The following is a 22,918-nucleotide window of genomic DNA, read 5'->3' as shown; positions in this document are numbered from 1 at the left end:
AAATCTCAAAGGACAAGAAATAGTAATGACCTCTCCTCTTAGATTTGAAGCTGATATGTCTATGATTGAGGGTGAGAAACTATCACCAATAAAGATTCCTCATTCTAGGCTTTCTACAACTACAAAGAGCCCAGATATCTTGGCAAAGCATCCTCATGGATTAAGTGCTAAACATGATGCTAGAAGAAATACAGTGCATAATGAGACACCAAAGGGATTGACCGCCACTCCTTTGACAAAGAAAGCAGAACCATTGTATTCAGTCAATAAAAGAGCTCCTCTAACCTCACCACGAGCTGCCAATCAACCAAACTTGGATTCATTGAAAAAATCCAAAACCAAATTAGACGCCAGGTTATATGAGCTAAAGTCGTCAAGTCGCCATGGAAGTCCATCTAATAAGGAGAACTTGTATAATTCTGGTAGAAATATTCAAGCCAGTCAATTATCTAGTGAGGTGAATTCATCTATATCGCATAAAAGTCCGTTTGAGTCGTCACCTTCAAAAATAGATACTCCCATAAAGCAGATCAATTCATCACTTGCAAAAGATGTGGAGAGTTCTCCACCCAAAAGTAGCCCTTCTAAGACGGACAAACGTAGCATTGAAGATTCTACTATTGAGAATTCTCGCAAGATTGCCAAGGTCATCACTAATGCTAATGAATCAGAAATTTCACATCATAATTCTGATGATGAGCATCTGGTTCAAATTGATCAGGTATTTAATAAAGAAGATTTAGTTGGTCGCTTCAGCTCTGGGGCCTCACCTGCTAAATTACAGGAGCCCACGGTCATTGATGAAGATAGTGATGGCGATATCTACAATAATGAGGTTAATACATCGCACACAACATTGTCAAAATTTCGTGGCAATGAAAGCACCCAACTCAGTAGAATCATAAAGATTACTGATGAGGTTGATTATGTTACGCCTCAGAGATATACCGAGCCAATCGCCAAAAGTCCCGAAACCAATCAACAACACCGCATTCAAGAAAATATTCCCGATAATAATGGATTAAAGGAAGCAATTAGTCCATTAAAAAATCATAGGTTATCGGTCAATAATGAACAAAATGAAGATCATGCATCACCTAATAAGATCGAGGACGAAAATTCTGATTTAGAATTTAATGAATTAGAAGATGAACCAACAATCAATTTCTTGTTGTCACCAAATTCAAAACCAGTTTTCTCGCTAGATCATATAAAAAAGGTTCAAGATGATCATTTCAAGGAAGTTGTGAATTTGGAGGAAGTTATCAATAACAAAAATCAAGAGATATTAAGGTTCTCTGAAGAGTTGTCTGCTACAAATAATAAATTTTTGATATATGATCAAAAAATTAAGGAATTGAAGCAGGATAAGAAAAAATTGGCTGCAAATGAGAATTTATTGTTAATACAACTCAAACACAATGAACGGGAGTTAGCGTCGATGACAAAGGCTTTAAGAATCAAAGAGAATAACGTTACTCAATTAGAATCAAGATTATCAAAGAGTAAAAGTAAATGCGAATCCATAGCAAAGAATTTGGAATCTGTCATCCAAGAAGGTGAATCATTAAGAGAACATATTAAAAAATTAGAAAAGAGTGTCGAAGACAAAAGCATTTCACAGAAAGAATATGAAACTCAAATAAAAACCCTTGACGATGAAATCAAAGCAAAGAATAGTGAAATATCCTCATTAACCGATGCGAATATCGATTATAACATTAAAGTTGAAAATTTATTAAGCGAAAAGGAAGAATTACTCAATGAGACTGAACGCTTGGGAAGGGAAAACAACGGGTTAGAGGAAATAAATTCAAAACAACAAGAATTGCTTGAAGAATTAGACAAGCTTGAGAATCTTGCTAAGGATAAAATAACGAATCTTGAAAGTACCCTTGATGCCAAAGTACGAGAAATCAAACTAGTAATGACTGAAAAGGATGAGCTATTAACTAAGCTTGATCGCATAACAGAAGAAACTAAGATCCTGGAACGAGAATTGCAGCAATCAAAGACTGAAATTGAGGACTTAACGAACAAATTGAATAATTATAATGATGCTAGAAATGAATTGAATGACAATATCAATGGTTTACAGAAAGATTTAGATAAGTCTAATGAAGCAAACAAAGCATTGCAGAATAGAGTAAATGAATTAATTCAAGAAATCGAAAAGCTTAATCAGAATGTAAGTGAGTCTGAAACACAAGTGGATTTGTTAAAGTCTATTAATACTGAAAAAGATGAAATTATAAGTGGTGATACTAAGAAAATGGGAGAATTGGTCCAAAAAGTAAATAAGCAGAAACAAATTATTGCTGATTACGAAAAGGATTATTCGAAGGCCTTGGAAGACATTAAATCCCTCCAGTCTGAGAGTAAAGACTCTTCTTTGAATGAACAAGTTGAAGATTTGAAAAAGCAAGTTTCTGAGGGCCAAGCGAAAACGAACGCAAGAATTCAGGAAGTGGCTGAACAACTTTACTTCGAATATTCAAAGAAACATGAATTGAAGGTTAATCAAGTAAGAGCTAGTTTCAAAAAGCAAATTGATAACTTGCATTTTGAAAAGAAGTCACAAGCTAGAGATATTGATAGTTTGCAGAAGAAACTAGAGATTGTTAATATGGAAAAAAATCAATTGTTGCGTTTAATCGATGAATATCAATCCGGCTCTGATCCTAGCTCTAAGAAGAAGCTAAGTCCCAAGAAATCAGGAATTAAGAAACCTCTGAGATATTAGGATATATAATTTAATACATAAAATACATGGCAAACTATGCAACCTAGTAGACTGAGAGCTCTCGCTTTTGTGTCACGTTTTAGTCGGTATAAATTGAGCAGACAAATTAATGAAATAATTAATTAAAGGCAAATATCAAGAGAATCAAACTTACAACTTAATAGATTATACGGTTGTTGTGGTTATTGTTATTGTTGACTCGTTTTATTCGATAGAGATTTACTAAAAAAAATATATTTTAAAAGTCAAAGAATTCATTAACTACGAGGAGTGAGAAAATAATGTCGAACGTTGAAGCAAGTAAATTATATGAAGCTATCATCGAAGAAGTGATTAGTGATTCAAGGCAAGATTTTGAGGATAGTGGAATTGATGAGTCTACGTTACAGGATTTACGTAAAATATGGTGTGAAAAGCTAAGCCAGTCTGGTGTGTCCAAATTTACCTGGGATGACGAACAAGCCAATGCTTATGAAATAGATAATAATCAATTACCGCCGCATTCAGAAGAACCTACTGGGGGTGTTTTAGGTGATAATTCTTTGCCATTGGACACCGGTTCTGTGTTAGAATTACCCAATATGCAATCTGATTCCCAGTTATCATATAATACCACAGGACTTAGTAGTAACAATAATAGTGATATTCAAATTCCAAATATAGATCCGGCTCCTAAGGAAGAGTACGACGATAACGGTACGGGATTAATGCTTCCAAGAATTAATCAGGCTGATGGAACTTTCGAATTTACTATGCATACTGATCAAGCGACCAATATAATGAATAAGTTGAAAAGAGATCGTCAAGGGTCAAATAATAAAAATATCACCCAGGCGGATGGGAATGATGATGACGAAAATGATGATGATGATGATGATATTTTCAATGACTCGGATGATATCAATTCCGATTTGGATGAGGGTTTGGAGAGTGAAAAATCGGACGAGGAAGATGGGGACCAAGAAGGTCAAATTATGTTATGTTTGTATGATAAAGTTCAAAGGGTTAAGAACAAATGGAAGTCCAATTTGAAAGAAGGGGTAGCTAACATTAATGGAAGAGATTACGTGTTCCAGAAAGCTACTGGGGAGAGTGAATGGTAACCTATGCCTTATCGTATAAACTTGACGATTCCGAGATTATTATTATACTTTATTTTATCTGTCTTTCGTGAATATCGTTAAAAACTTTATAATTGAATTGAGCTTGGGGAGATCTGAAGTTTTCAAGAGTATTTTCTATTTAGAATACCTTAATATTCGAATTGTATACTATATGATAAATTATATTATAATACAAGAAGCAATTTATATAAGAGTATTAGAATTAAAAGTTAGGGATATATAAGTCTAGAACTTCTCTCTTTTCATTAGCAATAGGTGATCCTCCTTCAAATATACAATCAAAATCAACTAAAAGAGTTGTCAAAACCTCCACAGATATGTTTAATGTAGGCACGAAAACAATACACACATTTCTTAAATTCATTCTATTCGTCCCTTTATTTGCTATAATTTGATTCAAGAATTTGAAGATTACGTAGCACACATTGTAATGGATATCATCAATATTTGTCGAATCACTTAAATAATCACGGAATATCAACGCTAATTCCGATCTTGAACTTGCTTCACCTCTAGTATCAGTTATGTGTTTCAAGTCATTATATTGCTGGCCTCCTAAAATTGGAGTTGGCAATTCTCTCAAGTAAGTCTTCAATAATCCAGATACTGTATGCATGTCAGGCTGTAATGGAGATTCATATAAGTCTATGTCGAAATTAGTATTAAATTGATCCTTCAATTGCCTAATGCTAGACGCAGACCCACTTAATCTAAATATACCTTCTTCATATATAGCACCTGCTTTTAATAAGAAATCTAAGCATCTATAACAAATGCTAGGAATGCTTCTATCAAAGAGCTTATGATTAGATAATTCGTATGCAACTGAAAGTTCTCGTCCAAATATTGCTTTAGTTAGATCATCATCCAAATTCATCAGGTCTAAATACAGCTGTATGTTTGATTCTTGTTGTTCTTGTTGTGGCTGTGATCCGATTACTGTCTGAGACAGATCCGACTCTGGAGCGTTCGTATCAAATATCAGAGAATTTAGCTTGTTACGGAAAGGAAATATACTTCTTTTCTTTAATCTTTTAGCCTCCTTCAACTCTTTCTGGGTTGCCTTTTCGGAGTTATTATTATTTGGAAGGTCAATGCTTGAAGTGCTATGTTGATATTGATAACCACCTACAAAGTCCGTCTGTGAATTAGAAGTCTGTGAGGAATATTGTTTGACTATTTCATCTTCCTGATTTTCCTTCGCCCGCCCATCGAGATCTGTCGAAAAGGAATTATCATTATCATTTGAGCCGTAAGAAGTCATAGAAGTATCTCCAATTTCATTAAATTCAACTAATGCTTCAACCCAGTCATCTCTTTCTTCATCACTTTCTGCGCAAAAGAAATACTTCGATGATGACGATATTTTCTTCTGAGGCTCCATTATTAAAAAAGCGTGTCTATAGCCTCTTTCCTCCGCTACTGAATCGTTTGTCTGTTTCCCGATCTGAGAACCTCTCAACTTGATTTGTTCTAAACATACTCCCCCAGGTATTTCATATATTTCCAAAAATGGACCATCGACTTGACACCATCTAATTTTCCAAGATGAACCCAATCCCTTATAACGACGAATCAAATAGCCTTCTTTTCTTGCGCCACTTCTAAAATCATCTAAGGGATTAATGAAATCTAATGAAAGATATTTGCAAATCCTATACAAGATAATGTGAGGAATATGGGGCATTAAAAATATTGTATTGAAATAATTTTGCAAAGTATTTTTACGAGCATCAACTTTATTTGGGGAAGTAGACAAGAATAAAGACTTATCAGGTATTGGTGGTAAACCAAAGTAATCAACTATTGGTCTAATTTCATTATCAAAAGCTACCAACTGAGAATAAGTCTTACGAATTCGCCACATTTCCTTCTTTGATTCTCTGTCGTTAACTGATATAGTACATGCCGGATCATCTTTCTTCGATGATGAAGTATTGCTTGTATTTATGGTACTAACCACCGTAAGACTTATCGTTTGAAACTCATCAGGTTTAATAAATAGCGCACTGTCATCTTCCTCTGCTTTAGGGGTATGTAAAACTTGGAAGCTAGAATTAGGAGTCTGAGTAGACAATCTTGACAATGATTCAGAATCATGTGCCAAAAACTCGTTGGTTATAGGAGTCCGTAATAGAGTAGATTCATGATCAGGCAAAGGTTGTTGAAAATTAGTTTGCGATTCCCCGGTAAGTTGATCATTTGATCGTTGCGCAAACCTTCCACTGAAACCACCCATTTCTGGGGTCAATGGAAGTTTCCTAAAACTTCCAGTATCACTACCAAGTTTTGGGGTACTTTGACTTGGGGGAGCATCCATAATTGATGGCGTTGTTATCAGAGATTGAATAGATATTTGATCATTAGAAATTTGCCGTCCAATAGTATCATTTCTATCAGAACTATTAAGCAGTTTCTGTCCAGCTGATGAGGCGATAGAAGTGTCAATAGATAAGTCCTTACCTGGTTTTTGGGGTGGCTGTAAGCTTGGGGGTAATTTGATTCTCGATTTGTAGTTTGAGTTGAAACTGCTAGTACTAGTATTCTTATGTTGCGTCACCAGACCAATGTCTTTCATTTCATTATTTGTGAGTAAATTGGTTGTAGAAATTTCTTTCTTTGTAGATAAGCTATCATTGATAGACAGCTTATTGTCCAAAGCCCCATCAGTTGCAGGTTTGACCTTTGTGTTCTCCAAAACTGTGTTAATCGAACTTTCATCGCCCGGTCCAAACGTACGATCAGCTTCTTCAATCTGTTTTGAATTTGGATTCTCATTAATAGTGTCATTATGGTTCGTCTCATTTGTTTCATTTGCATTATCTTTATTTCTTGATTTGGTGTCTTCTAACTGTGCAAGACTTTTCTTGTATGATAGTCCGTCATCAATATCTGAATATACAGAAGACCTATTGGATTCGTAGTCCCTTGCTTTATCAGTGGGTGAAGTGGGTGATAAATGGCCTGTTGGAGATTTTGGAATATGAAGACTTCGGTTTGACGTCAATGAGCTTGATGAGGTCTTATTTGCAAGACCTCTCTGTGGAGTCAATTGCCGTTTTACAGAACGCTGTGGTATATCTTCTTCATTCGATTCTTTAGACGCAGTTGAAGGCGCTTCACTAATCTCTCCGCTCAATATAGAAGATATGGTCCCTGAAAGTATTGGGATTCCATTAGCTGTCAATTGACCTTGTAATATACCAATAACCTTCTCCTGTCGGGATAATTTCTCTTGCAACTCTTTCTTCTCGTTTTCTAGCTTTTTGATATATTCATCCGTTACTTTCAATCTATCCATGCTGGCACTGAAAGGTTGGTGGTCTTTGCTATTTTTTTCTGACTGGTGTTTCAATATCTCTTTCATACTGTCAGATTTATGTATACGTAAGCCCTCCATCATTGAAAGATACTATACCGCCACTTATACGCCTAACTTTATGCGACGCTGTTAATGTCAAAAAAACTATCTGTCAGAGTAAATTATGATGTTTAGTCTTTCACGCGTGAATTTTCAAATTTGAATACGAGGCATTTGTTGTGTTCACAAAAGCATACGATATGGATCATATGAAAAAAAGAATATATGGGGTATTATATGCTTACTACAACTAATGAACATACAGTGAACGATCAATACTAAATAAATATATCGAGTGTTGCAGTTTTTTACAAGCAAGGTAAGTATTGGTACCTAATTTTAGCTTTATCGATACTGATATATATATATATATGAATATGCTAAACTTGAAATAAATGAATGGTAAATGAGACATTACTAGTTCGAGGCTTCTTGTTGTTTTTGAGCAGATGCTAATCTCTTATAATATGCCCTCGTATGACGAACGATTCTTCGTTTGTCTTCAGGATCATTTTTCAAAGGACTATAGGAAACTTCCTTTAATGCATTTCCATCGCTGTCGAGAATTTCTTTTACCATTTTATTTACAGGCACAGGGTCTTCGTACACATACTCTGATTTTACAAGCTTATCCGAAGGTTCTTCATATTGATAGATATAGCCTGACGGTAAAATTGAATTTGGCATCATGGATCTACCGAGTTTGATAACCTCATTGGCCCAAATAGTAACATCTGTTTGAGGTTTCTTGTAAGGTACCCAGGTTTTTTTGCAGCCTTTGACTAATTCCTTCATGACTTGTTCACTTCCCCAAGTTGGGTTCCATAAGAGTTCATCATCATGGGAATCATTGGGGTTGTTGGTTAAACCAATAAGATGGGAAAATATACCGGTGGATAATGCTCCATCAGAGTAGCCTCCTTCTAAAAATGAAACAATCTTTCCGTTGGTGTGAATTTTAGCTAATTTTACAACATCTTTTGTGAATGTGGCATAAAAGGAGGTAGGAACGTTAATTCCATGTCTTTGCATTTGAGGATTTTCATACTCCAGAGCATCGAATCCAGCAGAAATAGTAATTAAAGGTTTAAATGGTGGAGGAGGAGCCGGTTTTGAAAGTGGTTGATTGTATAAATGGGGCTTCAATAAATATTTATTATACTTGGCTAAATTAGCCAAATACTCCTGATACTCTTTATCATACTGCTTTTTGGCATGATTCAAAAATTGATTTGCTCTATTCAAAATGTTTACGTATTTTATTTGGTAATGCTTGTAAAACTCTTCTTCAGTGGACCATTCTTGGAGGTGAACGTTCCATATATTAAGGTCATGATCCATAATACAGGTAGATGCATTTTTTAAGTTTTCCTTTGTGGCATATCCTAATTCAGTTGGATATGACTTTATGTCATGTAATGAAAAGTAGCCAACTTTTGGATAAGTAGCAAATCTTTTTCCGTAATCATCTCTTGGACCTTGTCCGTCAATTTCATCATCTTCTTCTTTTCCATAGTCACCAGTGAATCCAGCTCTTTCCCAACAAATATCTTGAGATCCATCCCCATGATGTAAATCGATATCCAATATCGCACAATGAGTAATGCCGTAACGTTCGAAGGCATATTCTATACCAATCTGAACATTATTTAACAAGCAAAACCCGCTAGGTAAGCACGCGTGGGAGTGATGACCTGGAGGTCTAATAACAACAAATGCTAAATTATGGCTATCATGCTTGTCCATGTACAATGAATCAACTGCAGTCTCGATGGTTCCGATAACACCCTCAATTGCATTTATAGTTTTGGGCGTCAAATATATATCTCCCGTATTCCAATCTTCAGGAACTTCCAAGTCATCATTCTGTAACTTTTCATGCGATGCTAAACATAGGTCGTACAACTTTTTGGGCCAAGTTTTGCCATGTATCTTACGTACATGTGAGGAGAAAATTGATCCTCTCTTGGTGGAATTGGTTAGTTTGTAGAAGAATGGAAACATTGTAATTGCGGATGAAATCCCTATGCAAGATGCTAGTAATCTCTGTGGTCTCTCAAAAATGGTGCTAAGATACGACTTAGAGACCCATTTCCTTCCAAATGCATGTTCAGCCGAGTACGGTGATAAAACAATCAATGTTTTATCATTATTCTTACGGAACCTAGGCGATTCCCTCTGGATATGTGGATTAGACTTCAAGAATTCAGTAAAGATCTTGGTGAATCGGCTTAACGAATAATCAATTAATGGGGAAGGGGCCAAAAGTCTCTCGTACTTTAAATCTACAGCACTGGGAGTAGGGCTTGGACTAAGTGATTGTGACTTGGTAACCCTAGCCGCAAGACTTGGCTGTAAGTTCTTTTTTGTTTTAAACCTAGGTATCTGTTCCAGCGCAACCTCCTCCTCTTGTAATTCATCAATGTCAACAATGCTCTGATCTCTAGTATAGTTACCAAATGTGTTATTATGAATAAATGTGGTATGGTCAATAGATATATCTCCATCATTGTGTGCTTCATTCGACGAAGGTCTAATTGTCAATGTTGTTTCAAACTGTGTGATCAATGACTCTTCATCGCTATCATCTTTATCAGGGGTCTCCCGTAGGTTGGACATTTTTTAAAAAAATATCTAGTTGAAATCAAATATACGCCTCCTTTTATCAACTGGCTTTATGTACCTAGTATAGAGGGTTATTCGTATGCTATAGAACTAATTTCTTAATAATAGCAATTGAGTGACGTTGATCCAGACGATGCAGCTTTGTTTTGGTTTTTCGATTTTGTGTACGTTTGAAAATTATTATTTGCAACTTTCTGTGGTAGTCTATTGTCAAGGTGGTTAGACTACAAATAGCTCTACGGGGTATCATATAAGTACAAGGACTGTTATATTACGGTCTATTAAGTTATCTAAACAGATTCCTCGAGGTATAGAATGAAAAAACTTTTTTTTATATTTTAAAGTGATATTCTCATCAAGCGGATTGGGACATAATCTTAGGATTAACTTCTTGGGCCAATCTTGGGGATTCACCAACATTATGTCTTCTCTTCCTAATGACGTTTTCAATAAAGGCCTCACCTGCCTTATAAGACGATCTGACTAAAGGACCACTGGCAACATAAAGGAATCCCATTTGTAAAGCAGTGTCTCTCCAGTAGTCGAACTTTTCAGGCTTGATGTAGTCGACCACCTTCATATGCCTCTTCGTAGGTCTCATGTACTGGCCGAATGTCACGACATCACAATTTATTTCTCTCAAGTCCTTCAATGTTTGCATGATCTGTTCGTCGGTTTCACCAAACCCTAACATAATCGAAGTTTTAGTCACCAATGAAGGCTTTGTTTCCTTTGCCTTTTTTAATATGGACAACGATTGTCTATATGTGGCCCTACGGTCTCTAACGTACGGCGTTAAAGCCTCAACAGTCTCAATGTTGTGGGCATACACATCCAATCCGGATCTAGCTAAAATCGCAGCCATATCCAAGTCCCCTCTAAAGTCACCCCCCAAGACTTCCACTAAAATCTGTGGGGCCTTTTCTTTGATCTTTCTCACTGTTTCTGCCAAGTGGTTGGCACCACCATCCACTAAATCGTCCCTGTCGACTGTGGTCAAAACAACATATCCAAGCCCCCATCTACTAATAGCTTCGGCAGTGTTCTCCGGTTCCATAGGGTCCGGTTTGGCTGGTGTCCTATTAGTTTTGACAGAGCAAAAACGACATCCTCTCGTACAGGTGTCTCCCATTAACATGATGGTGGCCGTAGCTTCTGATTTCTTTCCTCCCCAACATTCACCAATGTTTGGACATTTAGCTTCTTCACACACCGTGGCTAATTTCAACTCTCTCACGTCATTTTTCAAGTTGTTGAACGACTTTCCCTTAGGGATTGGAACCTTCAACCATTTGGGCAATCTTTGGTTCGGGTCTTGTCTGGCCGCTTCCAATGGATCAACCAACATATCCGCTGCTTTTCCGTTCACAAAGTCCTCAAAAGATGGTCCTTTGTTTAATGCATCCGAAAAAACTGTCTTCTTTCTCTTGGTCTTAGGTTTAGCTTGCTCATTGATACCCGACGTATCTGCTGTGGCTAACGTACGATAGATCCGTGCTGCTTGAACCGCAGGACTTCTCAGTATGCTTCTTAATGAAATCATTTATATTCTACTTTCCTAATCTTCCTTATCTCCCCGTAAACAAGGTACTATCACTCTAATACACTTCTATGTCCAATATATATAGTAAGAGACTATGGAAATTGGAACCGTAAAATTTCCTTCTCCTCTGTGAACAGAACTTTTGGGATTTTGTGTCACTTTCAGTGTTCATCCCGGCCAAGTCAAAAGACCTTCTACAAAATGACTCGGGGACGCGAGTCTGAGTGAAAGTTGGGAATATGTATTTATACAGAGCTTACTAGGAATTATATTAGAGTAGGCGGTGGATTTCATCGTCTTTGAAAGAGTGCAAGTCGTCCAAATTACCCCACCATTTGAATAAGAAAGTTTGGCAGATCAATTTGAACCATGGAGTGAAGACCAACGAGTCATCTTTGAACATCTGCTTCAATTCGTCCTGGCTCACGTACTTGTAATCTTTGACCTCGTTGTAGTTGGCATTGATAGTAATATCGTTCTTGGTTCTTAAAATCAAGATGTAGTCGATCTCGTGCTCACCCCATTTGGAGTCGTCACCCCCACTAGGCGACTTGTAGTGGATTCTGGTCAAGTACTGGAAATCAGCAAGAGGAGCATCGCCGTAAGGGATGCCTAGTTCGTGCTCTAACTTTCTCTGTGCTGCGACCTTTGCTCCTGCGATGGCGGTTGATAAGTCGTTTTGGTTCGAGCTTCCACCGTGTGCCGTTATACCTAATTCATCTGGCACGCACAATGGGTGTGAACAGCAGGTGTTGGTCCACATCTCTGGAAATGTAATCTTTTCTTCAGCTCTCTGTTGCAATAACAACTTTCCGTCCTCGTTGAAGAGAAACACAGAAAACGCTCTATGCAACAACCCTTCGTTGATGTTGGTCATTATATGGCACAATTTCTTGGTACCCGCTCCGATAGGCTTATCCTCGTAGTCTAATACAATGCACAATTCGTCCATCAATTTAATTTGTTCTTCGTTGTGTCCTTCAAATATCCCTTCGTCGATGCCTGAACCGTCTGAGCTTGAACCAGCTGATTTCGGAACCCCCGAAATCTGTTTTAACGGGGTAACTTCATTCCACTTACTCAAAATATCATCTCCCGATAATTCGGCTACTAACTTGGCGTAATCTGACATATCTATCGTCGGTGTTCGTTTAATACTTATGTTGTGAAAACGTTTTTAATGATGTTAAAAATTGGGTACTAAATAAATTTTCAGATAAACGCGATCGGCTGAACAAAAAAGTTCTATACGACAAACATCGTCTTCAATCCACGATAACTGGCTATTATTATCGCCAATATCAATCTATTTAGAAATCCACGAAGATTATCCGTGTTTAAATAGTAGAGTCTACTTATATATGGCTTAGTTACTATGTAAATGCTATAAATGGAGTATTTTGACTAAGTAGTAATGAAAATTGCGAAGCCCTGGGCTTTCTCGAAGATTTTCGAATTTGGCCTGAAAAAAATTGTCGACTCAAAGCCGTCGCTTCTACAATTGATCTCGTTATTTCAGACCACAACGAAACCACCCCACAATTGAATAAGTCAGATATGTCTAGCGTCGCCGAAAACTCTACTGGACGTCCTAACAGACGTTTTATCAAACGTCCAGATGACAAAGCTTTGAAACAAGAAATCGAAGGTTTGAAAAATGAAATTAAAAAGTTGGACTTAACAAACAATGAAATCAACGCACAAATTAACAAGGTCGTCACCGACCCAAAAGTCATTGAAAGAAGAAAGGAATTGCAAGGGCAATTAAAGGAATTAGTTGGTAAGCAAAGCACTATCAAGAATGAAAGAGGTGCTATTTTGGATCAAATCAAAGGTGTTGAAGCACAATTGAAGAGAAAGATTTCCGAAATCCAAACCAAAACCTCCAAACACGCATTTAAGAATGTGCAAGAAATTGACTCGAGAGTCAACTACTTGGACAAGTTGGTTGATGCTGGTGACTTGAAATTGGCCGATGAAAGAAGATATGTCAAGGAAATGTCATCTTTACGTAAATTGCGTAAGGACTTTGGATCTATCGAAAAGCAACAAGAGCTGATCGACCAGGACAAGGCCAAGATTGCTGAGTTGAAGAAGAAGTTGAACGCAGTTCAAAATAAGGAAGTTCAACAGCAATTTGAGAAAATTCAAAAGGAATTGGACCAAATAAACGATGACAACAAGTCGGTCGTTAACAAGAGAAACGAATTGTTCGGTAAGAGAAATGAAATCAAGAAGAACAAGGACGCTAAGTACGATCAAATTAGAAAGTTGAGAGCTGAATTTGACGCTGAATTCGAAAAATTCAAGACCTTGATGACTGAAGAAAGAAAGAAGAGAGAAGAAGAATCCAAACAACAACAATTAGAAGAAAAGAAGCAAAAGAGAAAGGAACAAGCCGAAAAACAATTGTCTGAAGCCTCTGTTCCTGCTTTCACCACCGAAATCAACTCTATCCATACTTTATTGGCTTACTTCGATCCATCTTACGTTAAGCCACAACCAAAGAAGTCTGCTACTGCTACTAATAGTAACGTCAATAGCTCCGGAAACGGTAGAAAGATTGAAATGCCAGAAGATGTTGTTGTTCTTAAAAAAGAACAAGAATCTTTCTTCGAAGGTTCTAAGTCCAAGAAGGCCTCCAAACAAAAGAAGTCTAAGGCTAAGAACTTTACTGTCGAACCAGATGTTATTGTTGCCTTAGGTGATTTGAGTATCCCATTACCTACTCAAGCTGACGATGTTTCTTCAACCATAGACACCTTGAAGGAAACCTTAAAGGCCCTTGAAGACAAACAAGAAGAACAAACTAAAGTCAACATTGAAAAGGCAAAGGCCAAGATTGCCAAACTTGAAGCCGAGGAAGATCAAGCTGAAGCTGAAGCTGCTGAAGCAGAAACCACTGAAGCTTAAGTTTCGGACCAATCTTCATGTTTGTCCCGTCAGCTATCATTTAACTAGTTTATTGTCAATATCAATTATATCGTAGATTTATTAATACAACAATTATTTACCATTGCCTTTGCAAGGTTGTAATCAGACCTGTAGAATATGTTGAAATTAATAAATGATTGTCTTCTGTCTTATTGCAAGCTGGATTAGATACTGCGCGCATTTAAGATGAGCTCTTGAAAATTTATTTTTGATGATAATTCTAATATCATCCCCAAGTTTATTTATTAGTCATGGCCAAAAGAAAAACAGAAGCCAAGGAAGAAAAGCCTGTTAAAAAGCCCGTTAAGGCAATTCCAGAAACCCAATACTCCATATGTGTTCCATCTACTATAATATCAGCCGCAAATGCTAAGAATTTAGAACAAATAACATTTATTGCATATCAAATAGCCAAAGCTGCTACTATTTATAACGTAGCTGAAATTGTGGTATTAGACGTACCCTCGTCATCCAAGAAACAAGAGCTTGCAGAAAAAGAGGCTACCAAGGTCGTAGAATTAGGCAGTAACAAAGGTGGTAAAAAAATCAAGTTCAACTTCAGCGATGAGGATATAGTGAAGCCAAGCGTTGAAAAAACAAAAGAACCCGAGACTCCTACGGATCTCTCGTCTGATATTAATGAAAACAACACTTTGCTTTTCGCTACTTTGTTGCAGTACTTCATGACACCCCCATATTTGGTCAAATCAGTCTTTGCAAATAACCAATTCAGCACTAAGTTCAAATATGCCCAAAAACTTCCCAAAATATCGACCCTCCCATTCATGTCCAATAATGAAGTCTCCAAAGACTTCAAAGAAGGTCTCACTATCCTCAAGGCAACGCCAAAAGTCACTAAGAAAAACAAAAAGGTCAGTGCATTGAAAAAATTGTCCGTCACCAAATACGTCAATATTGGCGACGCAGAACCGTTCGTATTGGACCACGAAGTCCCCGTAAATGTCAGAGTCACAGTGGACTTAAAGAACAGAAAAATCGTCTCTCCTCTCCAGGCCTACGGCTTGATCGGCTGCAAACTGTCCTTCGGATACCATGTCAGGTACTGTGCAAACTTCAGCTCCATTTTCACCCAAAGCTCATTCCCAGAAGGCTACACCTCCACCATTTACGTCAACTGCGACGATTACTTCAACTCCAACGACACAATTGAAGCCAGAAACTCCATAAACAAAAACCCTGACCTCTCGTCCAAAGACGGGAAGATTCTCCTACTTTTCGGTAACTACAAAGATTTAGACTATAGTTTCCAGAACGACAAAGCCAACTTGCCCGGCGTTGAAAATGTGTCCCAGATGTTTGACGGCGAGTTGCCAGTCCCAAAAGGCGTAAAAGTGGAAGATGCTACGCTTATCAGTCTCGCGAAGGTACACCACTAACCATACTATTAACCATAGACTATATATATGCAAAAACCCGTATATATATGTTAGTGCTGTAATTTACGCGCGCTGTTCACCTGCTTTGTATTGACATCACATCCCTCCACCACATAAGCCCTCGCTTGCTCATTTACTCTGCGTATATTTGAGTCTTTGTTTGCTTTTCTAAATTTAGAACATAATAAGTCTAGAACTGTAAACATTTTCTGTAAGGATGTTGAGGAATTTGTTTATAGAATATTCACTGATTTAATTTGTTTTATTTGTTTTATTTCAGCTCTTTTAAGAATTAGTACATTCGTTTAATCAATAGATAGTTCTGAAAATGCAATTCAAATATTTGACTGTTCTTGCTGCAGCTGTTTCATCAGTTTCTGCTATTGGAGATGTAAGTGTTTTTTTTTTGAATTTGATCGGCAAATTGGGGAATTTAGAGGGTGTAATATTAACAGATTTTTAGCTTGCTTTCAATATTGGTGTTAAGGATAACTCCGGTAACTGTAAATCATCCGATGAATACGGAAGTGACTTTTCTGTTTTAGAATCACAATCCAAGATTGTCAAAACATACGCTGTTTCTGACTGTAACACTTTGCAAAACTTAGGACCAGCGGCTGAAGAAGCCGGATTCCAAGTTATGTTCGGTATCTGGCCAAACGACGATGCTCACTTCGCTGAAGAAAAACAAGCTTTGAAGGACTACTTGCCTAACATTTCTGTTGACACTGTCAAGGTTTTCACAGTTGGATCGGAAGCTTTGTACAGAGGAGACTTGACTGCTGATGAATTAGCCGACAAGATCCAAGACATCAAGGACACCTTGAAGGATATTAATGATAAGAACGGTAAGTCTTACTCTTCTGTTCAAGTTGGTACTGTTGACTCATGGAACATTTTAGTCGACGGTGGTTCCAAGCCAGCTATTGATGCTGCTGACTTTGTATTCGCCAATGCTTTCTCGTACTGGCAAGGACAAACCAGTAAGAATGCTTCTTACTCTTTCTTCGATGACATCATGCAAGCTTTGCAAACCATCCAAACCGCCAAGGGTACTGACATCGATTTCTGGGTTGGTGAGACCGGATGGCCAACTGAAGGTACCAACTTCGAATCTGCTGACCCAACTCTTGAAAACGCTAAGAACTACTGGCAAAATGCTATCTGTGCTATGAGAGGATGGGGTGTTAACGTTGCTGTTTTCGAAGCATTCGATGAAGCATGGAAGCCAGACACCTCTGGTACTTCTGATGTTGAAAAGCACTGGGGTGTCTTTGACTCTAACAACAAGCCTAAGTACGACTTGAGCTGTAACTTTTAAGCTTAGATTACAATTAGATATTTGTATTCTTTGAAAAATACCCTTTATTTTTATACCCACTTCTTGATGTTTAATCTTTATTTCTTAAATTTTATCTTCTGACGTTCCAACAAAAAAAGTTTAAATAGGTTCGATTATATAGAAGAAATATACTTTTAAAATATTATTTGAATGAAGAAAAATGTAACTACTAATAACCAGATTAATTGATGTATATAAAGGAACTCCTAATAACCATCCATTGATATACATTCTTCTAAAGTAAAGCCTGGATAAATAAACTACTATCCATCGTTTGATACCTTGCTAATATAGCATATCATCATTTAATAATACTATCGACTGTTCTTTAAGCTCTTCTAATTATGTAGTTTCGCATAATAATTAGTTATTTTTGGCAATTTCTGATAATTATGGTAAAAATAGGATTTTACGAAAAATATGTAAAAAGTAATATAAAATCGTCGGAATGCCTGGAAACTTGAAGGTGTATATAGCTTGCTATTCAAGGACGAAAGGCAAATAAGATAAATATTTTAAGCGATTTTAATATGCTTTAGAATGATTCTTTTGTCAAGTTGCGTTTTCGGTGTTTAAAATTTGCAACAAAAATCCCTTTAAAATCACATAATCGCTTTTAGGTATTCATAACTAATTTCTTACTTCTTGTTTACTTTCAACATGTTATTTGGTTTACTATAATTTAATTCTAAGAATTATGAACCATAATATAGAAATATGTAAAATTGTACTAGAATACGGAAATAATAATTAAAAGGAAATACGACTTCGTGGCCAAGTTGGCTAAGGCGTGAGACTGTTAATCTCAAGATCGTGAGTTCGACCCTCACCGAGGTCGCATTTTTTTTCTAGTTCAAATTAATCGTGCTTGCAAAATATTCTATAACAAAAGAAGTTAGCAAAGCCAATACAAAAATACTTTTAAATTTTCCACTTGATGAATCTGAAACCTCCTGATATATCGCTAGCATTCGGCGAATTATCAATAAATGAGGGAAAAGATGAAATACGGGTCAAACATACTCAAGGGAAATCGAAATCAGGCGTAAATAGTCCTATAAAATCTAATGATAACTCTAATGATAAACATAATGGAGAACAAAAAGGAAAACAGAAATATAAACCAAAACCACAATTTCCAATTATCAAATCAAAATACGATTCTATAGAGAACAGAACAACTAAACACGGTGAACTAAAAACAAATGCAAGGCAAAACTTCAAGTCATCTCTGCTAGAGAGAGGCGAAGACCAGATACGTCCGGCTGAAAACAAGAAATCAATTTCTAATCTTAAAAGTGGTAAATTTTCTTCTTTGAACAATAATAGATCATTTGGAACACAGTATGACAGTAGTAGAGTTGTAACTACGTTCAAGAGTAATATATACGCATCGCTAGGTAGTCATAAAAAAGTAGCCAATCCTGCAGCAGAAAAAATTAAACCTCCAACCAATAAGAATACATCTAGAGAGAATATTGAAGTTCATGATAGATGGGCTAACTACTCGAAGACTAAAAATTCAAGTTTTGTTGTAGCAAATAGTAAAAATAAAGATTCAGAGATTTTTGATGTTAAGCAAGCTTATGATGAAGAAAGTGCAGGCAACTCATTATTGATCAATCTTGCCCACAAAGGCGAACAAGATTTTGAAGAAGAGGAGGTGAAACCCGAAGATTGTGTAGTGGATGGATTGACCGTACCATTATTACCTCATCAAGTATCGGGTTTGAGGTTCTTGAAAAGACGTGAGGCGATGAAAGGAAGCTCTTTAGGTGGATTATTATGCGATGATATGGGTTTGGGTAAAACAATTCAAATTATTGCGATGATACTAGAGAATAAAGGTAGCACCGAAAATAAGACTAATCTAATTGTATGTCCCGTGTCTCTTACTACTCAGTGGAAATCTGAAATCGAATCCAAAGCTTCAGGACTAAGTGTGTTAATATTCCATGGTCCAGATAGGCCCAAGACGTATGAAGAATTAGCTGAGTATGATATAGTGATAACAACTTATGCCACAGTAAGTTCTGAATTTCACAAGAATGGGTCGCCATCGGCTTTATATTCTCCAGAATTTAAGTGGTGGAGAGTTATATTAGATGAAGCTCATCAAATAAAGAACAAGAACTCCAAGCAGGCAAAGGCAGTGTTCAGTTTAGTCGCAGATCGTCGTTGGTGCTTGACAGGTACACCATTGCAAAATAACCTTAGTGAATTACAATCATTGTTTAAATTTATTCGAGTCAGCAAATATGCAGACGATCAGATATGGTTGGATACAATTCAACAATATATCCAGGAAAGAGATATATACGCTGCATTATTTGAATTAAGAGACGAGCTAAGTAAATTGATGCTAAGAAGAACAAAAGCTATTTTGAGTAGCAGTCATAATACCTTCAAATTACCACCAAAGAATATTCATCGAGTCACGGTTGAGTTTTCGGAATTTGAGAGATCTATATATGATAACGTTAAAGATATCATCTTATCAAATTTGAATAACCGACCTGCGATCAAAAAAAAAATGGAAGTTGTTAGAAATAATTCTCCCACGCTTCGATTGAAGAAGCAAATATCTCAAACCAAGAATGAAAATATCAATTATATGAGTGCGTTGGTATATTTATTGCGATTAAGGCAGTTATGTTGTAGCTGGAATTTGCTATTTGAAGACGACGCAAACAGCTTGGAGTTTGAGGGGAAATTGACTACCTCGAATGATAAAGATACATCTTTAGAGGGCTTAATAGATTCAATGGGCGGATTGTCGGTGGGATCAAGTAATTGTGAGGTTTGTATGAAACGACTTAATGCAGATAATGAATCCAATGACGATAAAAGGTTTTGTAAAACTTGCAGCGAAAGTGTTAAAGTACCGAAACATCACGAAGATGATTATTATGTGTCTTCAAAAATAAAGCAGGTTTTGGAGATTTTATCGACAAGTCGTGATAGAAAAACCATCATATTTTCTCAATTTCCATCCCTATTCAAAATATTAAGTGATACTCTTAGTTCGAGAGGGTATAAGATATTAACATATGATGGATCAATGGATATTAAAACTAGGAATTTTGCTTTGAATTCTTTGAAAAATGATTCAGATACGAATGTTTTACTCTGTTCTTTGAAATGTGGATCAGTTGGATTGAATCTCACATGTGCATCACAGGTAATTCTATTTGATCCTTGGTGGAACCCTCAAATTCAAGAACAAGCAATAGATAGAGTTTATAGAATCGGTCAAACGAAGCCGGTTGATATCTATGAAATTACTGTTAAAAATACAGTTGAAGATAACATCTTGAAGTTACAGGAAACAAAAAGGCAGCTAGCGAATGCCGTAACTTCAAGTGATTCCAAAATTAGCGCAAAGAATATTAGTAACAACTTATCGAAAAAAGAACTTCTACAGTTGTTTGGTATTGAAGAACCCAATAACTTATCGTGAACCTTTTATTACATGTGTACTTTCTCTAAATTAATATATAACACATAAAGGATGCGAGTATGGTTGAAAACGATGATCCGATTAAAGAATTGCCAATATTTTCAGCAGTAGTGGCTTGTGGGGGCGTTGATGTTGCAGAACTTGATGTTGCAGAACTTGTATTTGCTGCATCCGATTCATTTGAACTTGAAGATACTGAAGTGGATGAGCTATCTGTAGTGGAGGAGTCATCTGTAGTGGCCGATAAAGATGTCTCTCTGCGGGAACTGGATGATACCAAGTTTGAAGATGAAGCTTTGGATGAGGCTTTGGACGAGGAAGCCAATTTGGTAGAGGAAGTCAATTTTGTAGATGAAGATTTGGATGAAGATTTGGATGAAGATTTGAAAGAGGAGGAGGACGAGGAGAACAGTTCGGACGAAGAGGATGGGGAAGAAGAAGCAGAAGAAGAACTCGAGCTACTGGATGCTTCGAAATCAGTATCAACTGAGCCACCGTTCTGCAAAGTACTAAAATCTTTCTCGGCTTGTTCTTGTCTACCATTGACTTCACCATCGATAGCCTTGATTGAAGTCCAATCACCTGAATTATCTCCATATTCGTATTTCTCACCACTAGAGTAATCTGTGACAATAAGAGACTTCACATACATGGAGAATGGCATGTCTGAGTAGTCAGTCAATCCACCAGCCCATTCAATAGTACCTTGCTCGTTCGAAGGATCACCACCAGCCCAAATACCCATTCTGATGAACATTGGAGATTGTGGATAACCCTGTGGATTGTCTGCATCTAAAGTTCTTACAACTTTTCCGTCTAATGACCATGTTAAAGAATCTTGAGTCCAATCTATAGTATATGTGTGGAAGTTTTTTAACGGGTTGGAAGAAGTGGAGTGGTATTCACCTCTATCGTAGGTAGTAGTATCACCTTTTGAAAAGTAATTCAGCTGGAATTCATAACCATCTCCGCCAAATAATTCGATATCTATTTCGTCCAAATCGTCCGACTGTAAAAAAAAACTCGAAATCAATCCTTGTCCCTCTGCTGCTTGCAACGTTACCTCAACTTTTCCGAACATTATGTAAAACTTTGATTGCAAAGTTGGATTGTCGAATCTCTTAGCAAGTTTCAATTCTAATCCATCATCACTAAACAATACACCATTGGGCTTCACAATATCAAAGTATGGCGATTCAGACTTAAAATCTTCTTTAAAAGATGTACCTAACGCTTGATCCGCGTCACAATTCGTACTTTTCAATGGATTACAGGTCGATAAAACGCCTGGAACAAGTGCACATATTTTTAACAAAGAATTGACTCTCATATTACTATTCTATTCTAGGTTAAAAATTCAAAGCCAGTTTCCATACAATTGGGTGGCTTATATACTTATCGAAACATTCTAATTATAAATCACGATTCTAAAACAAAAATATTAACGTAGGAGGTATTTGCCTAAATATAGAAATTGTTCCAAAACGCGATCACGTCTAATATTCCAACAGCCATATTAGCGATATTTCTCGTCAGATAGCCCACATTGTGGTGTTGTATGACATACCACACGAGCAGTTGCGTGGATCTAACGTCTATTTGCCTTTTTAGGTCCCATTTAATGTTAATGTATATTTCGTGTGTACGCATCATTCGTTTCCAGTGTGTAAGAGATGCTCATCGCCTACACTCTCAAAATCGTCAATGCCCACAGCATCCAATTTTTACCCTAATAGTCTCAATTGTGATGTTGATACGTGAAGCACCATCTTGATTTGCATTAGTATAACAGGATAATCAACCTTTCAGTGCTAAATTATGTCTGGGGCTTAGATGGTGTGATTCACTTAGCCCAAAAATAGATGGAACGGGTCCGGGACTTAAAAAATATTGAAGCACTCCGTTCCACCCGATTTCTTATTAAGAATCTTGTATTCCCTTTGGTGTGTTCTTCTCGTGCGGCCTATTATTTTGCAGTCCTTGGCATATTCTGTAACAACTAAGTTAGTGCTTAGCACTCGCGGGAATACAGTGCTGGCTCTTCATTGCATGGTAACTGTCGCAATATACATACCCTGGCCTCAAAACCATATGTATACGATTTGCTACAAAATTGATAAATCCACCGTAAAGGCTATTTGCAATGGTCCTGTGGTATATCTATACATCGTTGAATGTCAATAACTAACTAAGATGCCAAAACCTATCTGTATGATATAATGGGTTCCAAATATCACGTATTAGTAAATATTTGTAGCTTACGTTAGATACTTGTATTACCACTCAGGAATCCTTCCCTAAACTGAATATAAAGTGATCAGAGATCAATTTACTTGAAATTGCTTAAAGCTAGATGTCATGAATCAAGTTCTAATGGGTCAGTTATCTT

General features: G+C 36.9%; 11 protein-coding genes across 11 annotated transcripts; 6 read left to right on the top strand and 5 right to left on the bottom strand.

Annotated features, from left to right (window-relative positions):
- Positions 1 to 25: 25 nt before the first annotated feature.
- On the top strand, positions 26 to 2,743 carry AC631_00706 (uncharacterized protein; the record flags this gene model as incomplete). The annotated part of the gene is made up of 1 exon (XM_015609536.1): positions 26 to 2,743. One exon carries the CDS (start codon positions 26 to 28, stop codon positions 2,741 to 2,743), a length of 2,718 nt encoding a protein of 905 aa, XP_015469669.1.
- Positions 2,744 to 3,024: 281 nt separating this feature from the next.
- Positions 3,025 to 3,846, top strand: AC631_00705 (transcription initiation factor IIA large subunit; the record flags this gene model as incomplete). The annotated part of the gene is made up of 1 exon (XM_015609535.1): positions 3,025 to 3,846. One exon carries the CDS (start codon positions 3,025 to 3,027, stop codon positions 3,844 to 3,846), a length of 822 nt encoding a protein of 273 aa, XP_015469668.1.
- Positions 3,847 to 4,069: 223 nt separating this feature from the next.
- BEM3 (Bem3p) lies at positions 4,070 to 7,234 on the bottom strand (the record flags this gene model as incomplete). The annotated part of the gene is made up of 1 exon (XM_015609534.1): positions 4,070 to 7,234. One exon carries the CDS (start codon positions 7,232 to 7,234, stop codon positions 4,070 to 4,072), a length of 3,165 nt encoding a protein of 1,054 aa, XP_015469667.1.
- A 411-nt stretch (positions 7,235 to 7,645) lies between these two features.
- HOS3 (histone deacetylase) lies at positions 7,646 to 9,847 on the bottom strand (the record flags this gene model as incomplete). The annotated part of the gene is made up of 1 exon (XM_015609533.1): positions 7,646 to 9,847. The coding sequence occupies one exon, from the start codon at positions 9,845 to 9,847 to the stop codon at positions 7,646 to 7,648; it is 2,202 nt and encodes a 733-aa protein (XP_015469666.1).
- Positions 9,848 to 10,208: 361 nt separating this feature from the next.
- LAB5 (putative lipoate synthase) lies at positions 10,209 to 11,396 on the bottom strand (the record flags this gene model as incomplete). The annotated part of the gene is made up of 1 exon (XM_015609532.1): positions 10,209 to 11,396. The coding sequence occupies one exon, from the start codon at positions 11,394 to 11,396 to the stop codon at positions 10,209 to 10,211; it is 1,188 nt and encodes a 395-aa protein (XP_015469665.1).
- Positions 11,397 to 11,667: 271 nt separating this feature from the next.
- Positions 11,668 to 12,528, bottom strand: IDI1 (isopentenyl-diphosphate delta-isomerase; the record flags this gene model as incomplete). Its single annotated transcript, XM_015609531.1, has 1 exon — positions 11,668 to 12,528. The coding sequence occupies one exon, from the start codon at positions 12,526 to 12,528 to the stop codon at positions 11,668 to 11,670; it is 861 nt and encodes a 286-aa protein (XP_015469664.1).
- Positions 12,529 to 12,953: 425 nt separating this feature from the next.
- BFR1 (Bfr1p) lies at positions 12,954 to 14,309 on the top strand (the record flags this gene model as incomplete). The annotated part of the gene is made up of 1 exon (XM_015609530.1): positions 12,954 to 14,309. One exon carries the CDS (start codon positions 12,954 to 12,956, stop codon positions 14,307 to 14,309), a length of 1,356 nt encoding a protein of 451 aa, XP_015469663.1.
- Positions 14,310 to 14,581: 272 nt separating this feature from the next.
- Positions 14,582 to 15,727, top strand: AC631_00699 (putative methyltransferase; the record flags this gene model as incomplete). The annotated part of the gene is made up of 1 exon (XM_015609529.1): positions 14,582 to 15,727. One exon carries the CDS (start codon positions 14,582 to 14,584, stop codon positions 15,725 to 15,727), a length of 1,146 nt encoding a protein of 381 aa, XP_015469662.1.
- Positions 15,728 to 16,055: 328 nt separating this feature from the next.
- BGL2 (glucan 1,3-beta-glucosidase) lies at positions 16,056 to 17,048 on the top strand (the record flags this gene model as incomplete). Its single annotated transcript, XM_015609528.1, has 2 exons — positions 16,056 to 16,118; positions 16,191 to 17,048. 2 exons carry the CDS (start codon positions 16,056 to 16,058, stop codon positions 17,046 to 17,048), a joined length of 921 nt encoding a protein of 306 aa, XP_015469661.1.
- Positions 17,049 to 18,006: 958 nt separating this feature from the next.
- AC631_00697 (DEAD/DEAH box helicase) lies at positions 18,007 to 20,529 on the top strand (the record flags this gene model as incomplete). The annotated part of the gene is made up of 1 exon (XM_015609527.1): positions 18,007 to 20,529. One exon carries the CDS (start codon positions 18,007 to 18,009, stop codon positions 20,527 to 20,529), a length of 2,523 nt encoding a protein of 840 aa, XP_015469660.1.
- Positions 20,530 to 20,554: 25 nt separating this feature from the next.
- CRH11 (transglycosylase) lies at positions 20,555 to 21,859 on the bottom strand (the record flags this gene model as incomplete). The annotated part of the gene is made up of 1 exon (XM_015609526.1): positions 20,555 to 21,859. One exon carries the CDS (start codon positions 21,857 to 21,859, stop codon positions 20,555 to 20,557), a length of 1,305 nt encoding a protein of 434 aa, XP_015469659.1.
- Positions 21,860 to 22,918: the final 1,059 nt, after the last annotated feature.

Source organism: Debaryomyces fabryi (genome assembly GCF_001447935.2).
Source record: "Debaryomyces fabryi strain CBS 789 chromosome Unknown contig00008, whole genome shotgun sequence".
Lineage (NCBI taxonomy): Eukaryota > Fungi > Ascomycota > Pichiomycetes > Serinales > Debaryomycetaceae > Debaryomyces > Debaryomyces fabryi.
This window is presented reverse-complemented; position numbering and strand designations above follow the sequence as displayed.